A 12,974-nucleotide genomic window follows, 5' to 3' on the forward strand; every position below is an offset into this window, starting at 1 on the left:
TCTTTTTCCTGGTTTCTTATGTTTGTGTGTGGATTCTACGTGATCTGACCCAAAATAATTTCCATATTTATTTCATTCTGTACTAACCGTGCTTGTCATCTTGCCTATTATTTTGAAAAGTCCCATGCCTTTAAATATTTTAATTCCCAGTCATGGTTTCCTTGTAAATGTACCTCCAGAATGACTGTAAAGGGCTGCTCTCTCATTAGAGAAAGACAACTGGTCATAGTTTAACACGAGGGTCACACGAGGGCGAGGTTAGAGGTTGAGAAAGGGAATTCTTCATGATAACCTCAGCCGGTGTGGGAATTGATGCTGTTGACATTGCACTGCATTGCAGACTAGCTGTCGAGCCTACCAAATTAACCAACTCTGTGCAGTATGATCATGCCCATTAAGCTGTATTTATGCTGTTAATTTAATTTGCTCTGAATACTATATACATTCAAGTAAATAACCATTGATTTGCCACTTTACAATTTTTTTTCTCTCTTTGACTGTATCGATTTGTTTTTCAATTAGTTTAAAGCCCTCTCTTTGGCCCTAGTTTTCCAATTCACCAGTACATTGGTCTCAGAATAGTGCCCTCCAAATGAAACCCCTTTTACGCACACTAGTTATTGAGCCAAGCATTACATAAAGTTAGAGTCATACAACACTGAAACAGACCCGTGAGTCCAACCAGTCCATGCTGAACATAATCCCAAACTAAACTGGTCCCACCTACGCATTCTTGGCCCATATCCCTCCGAACATTTTCTATTTGTATAGTTATGTAAATGTCTTTTTAAATGTTGTAATTATGCCCTTATACTCTGCTTCCTCAGGAAGCTCATTCCACATTGAACTACCCTCTGTAAAATAAAAATTTTAAAATGGCCCCTTTATCTCTTTTTTTAAAAAAAATCTCTATCCTATCACCTTAAAAATATCCTCCCTAGTTTTGAAATCCTCCATGCTAAAGAAAAGCTGCCTACTTTTATTTACTCTATGCCTGTGGCTTATTTTGTCATCCAGAGACTATTGGAGGTTTTGCTTTTTAATTTGGCTACAACTGTTTAAAATCTTTCAGCAGAACTCCCTTTCTAGTCCTAATAATGTTGGTTGTACCAACATGATTGATCACAAGTGAATATCTTTCCTCAGGTCCTTCAACCTAAGGAGAAGTCCTTAATCTTAGCACCTGGCAGGCTAAACAAGCGCCTGGGCCTGCTGACCAAGGCTGCAAAGAATGGTATCTAACTCGTACTTGTACTGCCCACTATCACCACTACATTCCCTGAATTGAATGACTCCCTATACCAAGATGGTGTAATCAATTTACTCATCCTTCCCCAGCAGTCCCCATTATTGGCCTCACAGCTTGCAAGAACATAACTTTTTAGACCACTTTGTAGTCTGGGGCTCCTTGATTGTAATCCCCTGATTCTTCAGTCCTGCTTCACTTACAGTCACACCTCCTATCCCTGATCACAGACCAGTTCTGAATTATCTAGTCTGAAGGGTTGTTAGGTTCTTTATCTTGAGATTCTTACTGACTTGATACAACTGCAATAAGCCAACTTCTGTGAACAGTCAAAATTTATTAAGCATGTACAAGCTTTAGAGGAACCTTTTAACACTCTTCACAATGCACACGGAGCTATGTTAAGATCTCGGAACAAGGGACCAGTTCTTCCTTTATACAAAATTCACTGTCAGTAATGCCCACAAGACAACCCTCAGTCACTTCCCCCATAGTCAACTGCCACTCAAGGAACAATGCAGTGACTTGACCACTTCCAGAAACAATGTAATTTAGATCATTCCTTAATGGCAAGATCTGGTGTAAATCATTTTTTCTTAACTGCGGGGTGTAGTCAAAATTTTAATTGTAATGTTCTTATTGACTCTGAATAGGTGGTGATAACGTAAATTGACTCTGAATACAGGGGAACTTGATTATTTAAAGTGATTATCATTTGGATAATCGATTATTCGCTTAATTGATTAAATGCCTTTCCGTAGTTTTTAAAGTCTGTTCCCCATTCAGGAGACTGCAGCAGCACACAGTGCATGAGGCCCTGCCCCTAACACCGCTCACGCACCCCCCCGCCCATCTACGTCCAGCACTGCCCCCGTCCCCGCCCAGCACTGCCCCCGCCCCTCTCCGGGGCAGCCGGACTGGACACCAACAATAAGACTGCTGCCGCCGCCGTCTTTGTGGGGTAAGTCTCCAAACGGCGCACGTGCACACACTGTTTACTACAACTTTTTGACAGGTTTCACCTCTGCTCTGTACAGGACAATGTTGGTCAGATTATCTGGGGAAGGGGGTGGGTGTGGGTTTAGGGTGCACTTCTTTCTAGAACACCATGGAAAGTATGGGGGGGAGAGAGGGCGGGAGGCCACTCATTTGAAGACTGTGTCTGTTTAATTACTGTAGACAAAACACGCGATCACTGTTTGATGTTTCTATCGAGACCTCGAGTTCCCCTTCGGATGATCTGATTTTTGGATAATCGGTATTCAGATAATTGAGATTCCACTGTAGTAGGAGATGACGATGTGTAATTTTTTTTTACATTCTACCTGCAAGACAGAGAAACATGCCACCCTAAACCCCACCCCCCCTCCCCCCCTCAAAGGCATCTAATTTCTTACAGGTCAGCAGAGCAAATTAACCCATAACATCTCCGGGTGTGACTGCCTCTGGCTCAAAGCTTTGGGTAACTTTCCTTTCCTTGATGTGGTGCAGTGCCTGCAGCTCAGACTCCAGCTCCTCAGCTTGGAAGTGAAATTTCTTGAGCCATAAACATTTGTGACATGTTCACTCTGGATCATGTTTGTTCTCAGCAGCTTCTACATAATGTAGCAACAACAACATCCTTTCTTCCTGCTGTCACTATCATATTTGATTTAATTACGCAAGATTTCCTGCTGTTTACATTTTACAGTAATGGTGTTTTGTTTATCATTTTAAAGTAAAAAATCCTATACTTTATTTTTAAAAGCTAGAACAACAGCACTGGAGACCTAATCACAAACTGAATACCTTTTCTTTTGCTTTAAGGGCTAGAAATATTCACTGTTCCAACTCATCAACTTCTCTCCTTGCACTTGCATCAAGCTGTGGCTCATGACATCACTGTACAACTATTCTTAGCATTAGATAAGTTAAAAAAATTATGAATGCTTGGGTGAAAAATGTGACCTTCAAATTGACCATGGTAATTGTAGAATATCTGAGTTACTTTGAATCTTCTCTTAGTCTGTGCTGTGTATGAAATGTGGTCTGAGAATTATTGATAGTGCTTATCTTGTAACTATTGTTGCAGTTACTTCGGGCAGCTTTATGATCACTGCCCTTTTTTTTTCAAAACTTTTGAATGAACAAAGTTACAGTTGGATGAATATATGCTAGGAAAACCTGAATTTGATCAATATCACATTTTGTAGATTTTTTTGTAATAATTTAAAATTGGAAGAATTAAGTTCTTGTTTTAATAAGGTAAGGAAAGTGTTCTAGAGTACAGCATCAAAATTAATCGTTCAAAAATAGTAATTGAACATCAGCATGTAACAATGTTGTCTCTCTGGTATGTGAAACTTTTGAGTTTTTAATTTAATATCTAAGTATACTGTCTCATTTCTGATCATAAAGTTTGCATAACAGTAATGTAATTAGAATACAGAAATGAGAGTCCTTACCTTCAACTAATAAATACTGTCAATCCTGAAATAAGAAATACATAATACAAGTTGTACTGGAATTCAGCCTGGATTTTTAAAAAATGCTTTTAGTACAATTAGGAACCTGGACTGGGGATGTAATTTTTCTATAATGGCTCAGATTCCAGACCTCAGGCCATCTATTTCGACAATCTAAAAGATGGTGTGCTCATCCATCTGCATTGGTCTTTAGGAGGATGATCCAATCCATGAAATGATGGGCCCTACCATTTTTGATAGTTGAAAACTTAATCAAAGCTCTGAAATAAAATTGGAGTGCTTCGTACGTAATACTTGATTGATGAAATGGTTTTTTGGGGTATACAAATTAATGCAGAAACGAGAATGCTGCATAGGATCTATTTGTATAGAAATGTAAAAGTTCAGGTGCTGCGAGATGTTAGATGATGTAAATGTTTGATCCTTTTTATAACCTGGAAGGTGAGATGTGATTTTCTGTTCTAATGGATAATTATTATTTGGTGATAATCAGTACAATATTCAATGGAACTTCAAGTATTTTGCTTTTTAAGGGCAACTTAAAAACTCTCATTGCAATTTTAATACATTTTCACTGGACACTACTTGAATATAGTACTACAATGCTGAAAAAACAGGAAGACCAATGGGGGAAGTATGTCTGATATGGAACACTATGCAAAACCTTGTAAATTGTACTGAACCTTTTCAAGTCAAAAGCTTTTTTGTATTTTGAATATTTTTTGGGTTTTTTTTCTTGTCCACAGTGTTTTGCTCCTGTAGACAGATAGTTAAAGGCAGGCAGCATTAGGCAATATAATTGCAGCTAGGAAATGTGATTTATCCTGGGATAGGAGGTGGGCTAGAGGAAATTGAGCAGGAATTTTGAAAGAGATAGCAATGGATACAAGAAACAAACTGAGCATAAAAGGAAAATTGGACAGCAGTCAGAAAACTGAAATAACAGAATATGTTTAAATGAAAAAATTCTAATTACGAGAATCAGCTTAATAGCTAGGTGTAGTATCAGGTGTATGTATGTCAGAATTCTCCATCTCCATTTCACATTTTACAGTATATTAGTTTGAGAATTGGAGAAATATTAAATACCATTGCTTTGAATGTTTAGTGTACTGAAAATGCTGAACTTTTATTGAATATTTAAAATAAATTACCTGTGAAACATTTGGTTGCTTTGTAAGTTATTATAATTGATTTTGCTTTTATGTTAAACTGTCACTTATTTGTTTTTCAGCAACAAGGAATTGGTCGGCCTAGCGTTTATCATGCAGTAGTTGTCATCTTCTTAGAATTCTTTGCCTGGGGACTATTAACTACTCCAATGTTAACTGTAAGTACGGCCTGTTTCATGATACGTTTCTGCAAATTCTTGCTCGGCTTAAACAGGTCTTTTTAGTTGTTAGAGTTTACTGTTTGTTTCACAAAGGGTATCCCATTGATCTACATTTTCAGTATGAGTGAATCAATAACTTTTTTGGTTTTGAATATTGGAAGCCCATGCTATCAGTGTTTGTCATTAAACTTCATTAAGTAATGCATTATTTAAGAGACATGTTCCTATTAGCTCATCCTTGTGAGGTGGAGACTGCACAGTTATCCTCATCCTGAATTCTAAGGGAGGCCAGCACGTCAGTGTAAAAGGTAAAGCTAACCACGGTGGCACAGTGGTTAGCACTGCTGCCTCACAGCGCCAGAGACCTGGGTTCAATTCCCGCCTCAGGCGACTGACTGTGTGGAGTTTGCACGTTCTCCCCGTGTCTGCGTGGGTTTCCTCCGGGTGCTCCGGTTTCCTCCCACAGTCCAAAGATGTGCAGGTCAGGTGAATTGGCCATGCTAAATTTCCCGTAATGTTAGGTAAGGGGTAAATGCAGAGGTATGGGTGGGTTGCGCTTCGGCGGGTCGGTGTGGACTTGTTGGGCCGAAGGGCCTGTTTCCACACTGTAATGTAATGTAATCTAATGTAATCAATTGAAACAGTCTTCAGCTAGAAGTAGTGAGTGGATAATCCATTTTGGCCTCTTCTTGAGGTCACTAGCATTACTGATACTAGTTTTCAATAATTTCCTTTAATCTACATGATATCCAGAAATGGCTGAAGGCACTAGAAGATGCAAAGGGCTATTTCTTCTGACATTTCCCAGAAATAATGCTGAAGATTTGTGCTCTCTAACTAGCTGTGTCCAAAGTCAAACTGTTCCATTAGAGCAGTACACTTGCATCTAGCTAACAATGTAAAAAATTGCCTGTTTGTTCTGCACATAAAAAGCTGGACACTAATTAGCTAGTTGTTACCCTTTCAGACAACTCATTATCAGTAAAGTGATGGCAGTAGTTGTTGACATTACTATCAAGCGGAACTTGCAAAGAAATCACTTGCTTACTGATGCTCAGTTTGGGACCTACCAGGGCCTCGTTAGGCCCTGTTCAATTGTGGACAAAAAAGGATTCCAGAGGGGAATTAAGGATGAGTAAACAGTGCTGGGTCCACTATTTTTTGTCATTTTTATATAATGTGAATGTGAATGTAGGTGGTATGGTTAGTAAGTTTGCAGATGACACCAAAATTGTTGATATAGTGGACAGAAAAGAGGGTTCCCTCTGCACCAGAGACTTGATCAGATGGGCATATGGGCTGATGAGTGGCAGATAGAGCTTAATTTAAACAAATGTAAGGTGCTTTATTTTGGTAGGGTAAATTAGGGCAGGATTTGTACACTTAATGGTAAGCTCCTGGAGAGTGTTGCCAAACGAAGACACATTGGAGTGCAGGTTCATAGTTCCTTGAAAGCATAGTCGCAGGTTGAAAGGATAGTGAAGAAGGCATTTGGTATGCTTGCCTTTATTGGTCAGTGCATTGAGTAGAGGAGTTGGGAGATCATGTTGCAGTTGTACAGGACATTGCTTAGACCACATTTGGAAAACTATGTGCAATTCTGATTTCCATCTTATAGGAAGTATGGTGTGGAATTTGAAAAGGTTCAGAAAAGATTTACAAGGATATTGCCAGGGTTAGAGAGTTTGAATTTTGGGAGAGGTTGAATAGGCTGGGGCTATTTTCCCTGGAGTATCAGAGGCAGTGGGGTGACCTTCGAGAAGTTTAATAAAATCATGCAGGGCCTGGATAGGGTGAGTAGACAAGTTTTTTTTTTTCCCCAGCGTGAGGGAGTCCAAAACTAGAGGGGATAGATTTAAGGTGAGAGGGGTAAGATTTAAAAGAGATATAAGAGGCAACTTTTTCATGCGGAGAGTGGTGCATGTAAGGAATGAGCTGCCAGAGGAAGTGGTGGAGGTGGTTACAACTATAATATCTAAAAGGTGTCTGAATGGGTATATGAATAGGAAAGGTATAGAATGATATGGGCCACATGCTGGTCAATTTAGGATATCTGGTCGGCATGGATGAGTTGGACCAATGGGTCTGTTTCTGTACTGTACATCTCTCTGACTCTGACTGTCCTTGCACCATGACAGCATTTAACTCTCCAAACTGGAGTCAGTAGGAATTGAGGGTGACTCCTGGCCAGAATCCTACTTGGTACCAAAGAAGATGGTTGTATCTGTTGGAGATCCGTCATCTTTGCTCCATGATATTACTGTGGAAGCTCCACAGTATAATGTCCTCGGCCCACACATCTTCAGCTTACCTCTATCATTGGGTCAGAAGTCAGGATATTCACTGATTGCACAATATTCTATATTTGCAACTCTGCTGATACTAAATCAGCCCAATCCACATGTGGCAAGGCCTGAGAACATCTCATTATGATAAGTAGCAAACTTTCCATGGCATTACCATCGTGAATCCCCAACCATCATAATCATGCAAGGTACTAAGAATCTAGAAACTGAACTGGCTTAGCCATACCTGGAGGAGCAGGTTCGAAGTTAGATATTCTCTAAAAGTTGAAGTTCTAAATTGGAGAAAGGCCAATTTTGACGGTATTAGGCAAGTACTTTCGAAAGCTGATTGGAGGCAGATGTTCACAGGTAAAGGGACGGCTGGAAAATGGGAAGCCTTCAGAAACGAGATAAGAATCCAGAGAAAGTATATTCCTGTCGGGGTGAAAGGAAAGGCTGGTAGGTATAGGGAATGCTGGATGACTAAAGAAATTGAGGGTTTGGTTAAGAAAAAGAAGGAGCATATGTCAGGTACAGACAGGATAGATCGAGTGAATCCTTAGAGTATAAAGGAAGTAGGAGTGTACTTAAGAGGGAAATCAGGAGGGCAAAAAGGGGCATGAGATAGATTTGGCAAACAGAACTAAGGAGAATCCAAAGGGTTTTTACAAGTATAATAAGGGCAAAAGGGTAACTAGGGAGGGAATAGGGCCCCTCAAAGATCAGGATGGTGGCCTTTGTGTGTGGAACCACAGAAAATGGGGGAGATACTAAATGAATATTTTGCATCAGTATTTACAGTGGAAAAGGATATGGAAGGTACAGACTGTAGGGAAATAGATGGTGACATCTTGCAAAATGTCCAGATTACAGAGGAGGAAGTGCTGGATGTCTTGAAACGGGTAAAGGTGGATAAATCCCCAGGACCTGATCAGGTGTACCCGAGAACTCCGGGAAGCCAAAGAAGTGATTGCTGGGACTCTCGCCGAGGTATTTGTATCATCGATAGTCACAGGTGAGGTGCCAGAAGACTGGAGGTTGGCAAACATGGTGCCACTGTTTAAGAAGGGTGGTAAAGACAAGCCAGGGAACTATAGACCAGTGAACCTGACCTCAGTGGTGGGCAAGTTGTTGGAGGGAATCCTAAGGGACAGGATGTACATGTATTTGGAAAGGCAAGGACTGATCAGGGATAGTCAACATGGCTTTGTGCGTGGGAAATCATGTCTCTCAAAATTGATTGAGTTTTATTAAGAAGTAACAAAGAAGATTGATGAGGGCAGAGCAGTAGGTGTGATCTATATGGACTTCAGTAAGGCGTTCAATAAAGTTCCCCATAGGAGACTGATTAGCAAGGTTAGATCTCACAGAATACAGGGAGAACTAGCCATTTGGATACAGAACTGGCTAGAAGGTAGAAGACAGGGTGGTGGTGGAGGGTTGTTTTTCAGACTGGAGCCTGTGACCAGTGGAGTGCCACAAGGATCGGTGCTGGGCCCTCTATTTTTTGTCATTGACATAAATTTATTTTGATGCGAGCATAAGAGGTACAGTTAGTAAGTTTGCAGATGACACCAAAATTGGAAGTGTAGTGGACAACGAAGAGGGTTACCTCAGATTACAACAGGATCTGGGCCAGTGGGCTGAGAAGTGGCAGATGGAGTTTAATTCAGATAAATGCGAGGTGCTGCATTTTGGGAAAGCAAATCTTAGCAGGACTTATACACTTAATGGTAAGGTCCTAGGGAGTATTGCTGAACCAAGAGACCTTGGAGTGCAGGTTCATAGCTCCTTGAAAGTGGAGTCGCAGGTAGATAGGATAGTGAAGAAGGCGTTTGGTATGCTTTCCTTTATTGGTCAGAGTATTGAGTACAGGAGTTGGGAGGTCATGTTGTGGCTGTACAGGACATTGGTTAGGCCACTGTTGGAATATTGCATGCAGTCCTGGTCTCCTTCCTATTGGAAGGATGTTGTGAAACTTGAAAGGGTTCAGAGAAGATTTACAATGATGTTGCTAGGGTTGGAGGACTTGAGCTATAGGGAGAGGCTGAACAGGCTAGGTATGTTTTCCCTGGAGCGTCGGAGGCTGAGGGGTGACCTTATAGAGGTTTACAAAATTGAGGGGCATGGATAGGATAAATAGGCAAAGTCTTTTCCCTGGAGTCGGGAGTCTAGAACTAGAGGGGATAGGTTTAGGGTGAGAGGGGAAAGATATATAAAAGAGACCTGAGGGGAAAGATATAAAAGAGACCTAAGGGGCAATGTTTTCACGCAGAGGGTGTTACGTTTATGGAGTGAGCTGCCAGTGGATGTGGTGGAGGCTGGCACAATTGCAACATTAAAGAGGCATTTGGATGGGTATATGAATAGGAAGGGTTTGGACGGATATGGTCCGGATGCTGGCAGGTGGGACTAGATTGGGTTGGGATATCTGGTCGGCATGGACGGGTTGGACTGAAGGGTCTATTTCCATGCTGTACATCACTATGATTTTAAGTAACTCTTTTCCTGTCTCCATAATGTCCATTCACTATCTACAAGTCAGACATGTAAAAGAATACTCTCCGATGGCCTGGATGGGTGTGGCTGCATAAAATCTCAAGAAGCTCAACACCAAGCTGAAACATACAAAAAATATGCTTGCATAAAAACTGCAGGGTTGTGGTATAAACCCCAGTTGTTTATACACAGTTTATAAATAGCCTTCCTGTCAGAGAGCCTGTCACTCCTTTCTTGTCTGACGTATATAGAATGACTCTCGTGTCTCATTGTTATTTAAAACCTGTGAATGACAAAAGGAGTAAAATCATATTTTAAACAAAGGCTATGATGATGTTTCTTTCTTGTTTTCTTAGTTTTGTTGAAGATTTGAATTGTCACCTGTGGCTCAGTGGCATTCTTGCCTCCACATCAAAATGTGTGTTCAAGCAACATTTTTGGACATTGAGCCCAAAGCTCAAGGTTAAGTTTGTTACTGCACTATTGAAGTTGTGTTCTTTTGGAAGAGTGGCTCTGTCTGTGCCTTCAGATGAAAGTGAAAGATCCCTTGGCACTACTTCAGAAAAGAGTGGGAGTTATCCTCGTGTTTAAAAAAAAACTTGATCCTTTTTATTGACGTCACAAAAATCGATTGTTGCCTTTTATAGGAACTTGTTTGAAAATTGGCTGCATGGATCTTAGATTGCAACTGAAGACATTTCATTTGAACTCCATTGACTCAACAGAACTTTGGGGGAGTTCTGAAATCATGGAAAAATATAATGCAAAAATATGTAATAGGACTACGTATTTAAATAAATGACCTTTTGGGCTTCAAAGGAAATAGAGCAGTTACTGACTTGTAAAATTTCTCAGCAAAACTAATTTAGTATTTTCAAACATTGTGGTAAAAACATGGATGCTGCCAAAGTAAGTTACAGTACCAAAATTTTGAAATTGCTGATATTATTTTTTTTTGAAAGTCTAAGTATTATTTGAGTTCTAATGATTGCATATCTAACATTTATCTTTTTGACAGGTTCTGCATGAAACCTTTCCCAAACATACATTTTTAATGAATGGCCTTATTCAGGGTGTGAAGGTAAGAATTGTGTATTTCAGTTTTTCGTTTAGCAGAATCAGTTAATGTGCAATTTAATTGTCAAAGTGAGAGATAGTAAGGAAGAATGTAGCAAATGATTTTGTAGTGTCTAAGCTTTTAAGATCACTACAATCGTCATATTTTAGTTAAAATTTCATTCCGTATACACAAGCTAGAAAAGTTTATCGGGTTGGCAGCACCTATTGAGAGAAACAGAGTTAATATTTCATCAGGTTTTATGTGCCTTGAGAGTTATATTTTTGCCTGCTGTTTTCTGGAACCATTTTATGAAAAATCCCAATTGAATGGCAGAATGTTAACCCTTTTTAAAACTACAACTATAGTCACTATCTCTGTAGTTGATACTTGTCGTTAATTCCCAGTAACTGTCCCACTTACTTCAGAATTTGGTTAAGCTGTATTTTGTTATTGCATTGCTGAGTGCATTCTAGAATGATTTTAGGCTCCCTTATGTTTTACACACTCAAAACCACTGGACAAGCTGTAAGGAAGGCCTGTATCTTTCCAATTTACTCTGTACCTCCATAACAACCTGGGTGTTAGTGATAGAGTGTAAGATAAATGAGCTGCTGAGAGATCCAACCAAATAAGAAGAGATTGCCAGCCGATTATTGGTGACAGGCTAAGCAAATGTGTGCAAAAATAAACCAACCTCTTTCTCTCCCCCCCCCCCCCCCCCCCAACAAAATCATTTGGAGTGATCCGTAATTCAGGATATAGCCATGCCTATTGTATTTCAAAATTGCAGTGGTGGTTGACTTGCAATACAAGACTGCAAGTTCCATTGTACAATATTAGATTCTTTTCGCTTGAAGAAATGCCAGCAGAAGGAAAACAAAATTTCCTTGGCAATTAATTGTACAATCCTGTACTCCGTGTTCTGTCCTGGTGTGTTTGTCTTTGCAATTGGCAAGGACTATCACCTTTCAAATAAATCATACTGTTCTCGCAATCCAAATTGTCAGCAATTCTTCTACTGATCAATAAAGTCACTTTCAAATCAGTCATGTAGGCACTGAAACAATGCAACTTGTTGGTACGTTGACATAGTTGGTAATCAAAACACATCAATGCAGACGTTTTTAAGAATGTATGTTACATATTCAAACTCACTTGTAGAATTCAATAGACTTTTTTCACAGACTGAAAAAGGAACCTTGTGCACAAATCAAACCTAGTGAGGTTTGCTATGTCTTCTGGTTCCTACAAATTCACAGTATTCTAATTTGAAATTTGCACTTGGAAATCAAATTCTAGAGTTTCATCGCAATGCTCCATGTGGTTGATAGGCTGATTCTTCACGACTCAGTACATGATTGCATTGCAGCAATAAAATGTGGCACCCCGAACCTGTATTCTCAACAATTCGCTCTGGTTTACAAATAAGATAACAATATAATTTGATATTGAGAAGTTTGGAAATGAATTTTAATTAGCACAGCTATTGCAATGGAGAATGCACTAGTTAGACAATAGAACAAAAAATAGGAGGTTAGCTATCTTCCATCAAAGGCACATTTCTCATGGAATCTAACAGAACTGGAGTTTACAGGTAATCCCCTGACGAAGAAATATATTTGGCATACTTGTTATTAATAGTCAGTGTTTCCAAATGTAGATGAAGCTGCATTTTCAAAATTTCCTTCTCGCCCTCAAACTCCATCCTGGACTAAAATTTACTTTTAAATTGGAGCAGTTAAATGAGCTCCCTTTGACATAGTGGTTGGAAATAAATCAAATGGGCGTTCTATTACTGCAAGCCTACCTTTTATGGTCAGTATGGGTGTTGGGAATCCTACAGTTCCACATGAGATAAGATTGGTCAATCAGCAGCATTGTCAATCAGGCAGAAAGAACATGTACCCTCTCTGTCGGTTTCAATTTGACAAAATATGTGGCTGCTGGACTTGAGGCATTGGTCCATTCCAGAGGATAATCAGTGTCAATATGCCCAGGTAAATTTAAACAAAATGTGGAAGTGCCTATCTGGCATCCTTTTAATTGATATATATTCTAATGCAACAAGTAGACCAATTGCACTTGT

General features: G+C 39.7%; 1 protein-coding gene across 1 annotated transcript in view; it reads left to right on the top strand.

Annotated features, from left to right (window-relative positions):
• slc71a2a (solute carrier family 71 member 2a) overlaps positions 1-12,974 on the top strand; it is a 104,902-nt gene that overhangs the window by 37,786 nt on the left and 54,142 nt on the right. The window contains exons 2-3 of the mRNA XM_043713674.2: positions 4,946-5,041; positions 10,847-10,909. Coding sequence (XP_043569609.2) covers positions 4,946-5,041; positions 10,847-10,909 — 159 coding nt within the window. The remainder of the gene's footprint in view (positions 1-4,945; positions 5,042-10,846; positions 10,910-12,974) is intronic.

Source organism: Chiloscyllium plagiosum, unplaced genomic scaffold (assembly GCF_037043375.1).
Source record: "Chiloscyllium plagiosum isolate Xiang-an unplaced genomic scaffold, Cpla_swu_hap1 HiC_scaffold_2, whole genome shotgun sequence".
Classification (NCBI taxonomy): domain Eukaryota; kingdom Metazoa; phylum Chordata; class Chondrichthyes; order Orectolobiformes; family Hemiscylliidae; genus Chiloscyllium; species Chiloscyllium plagiosum.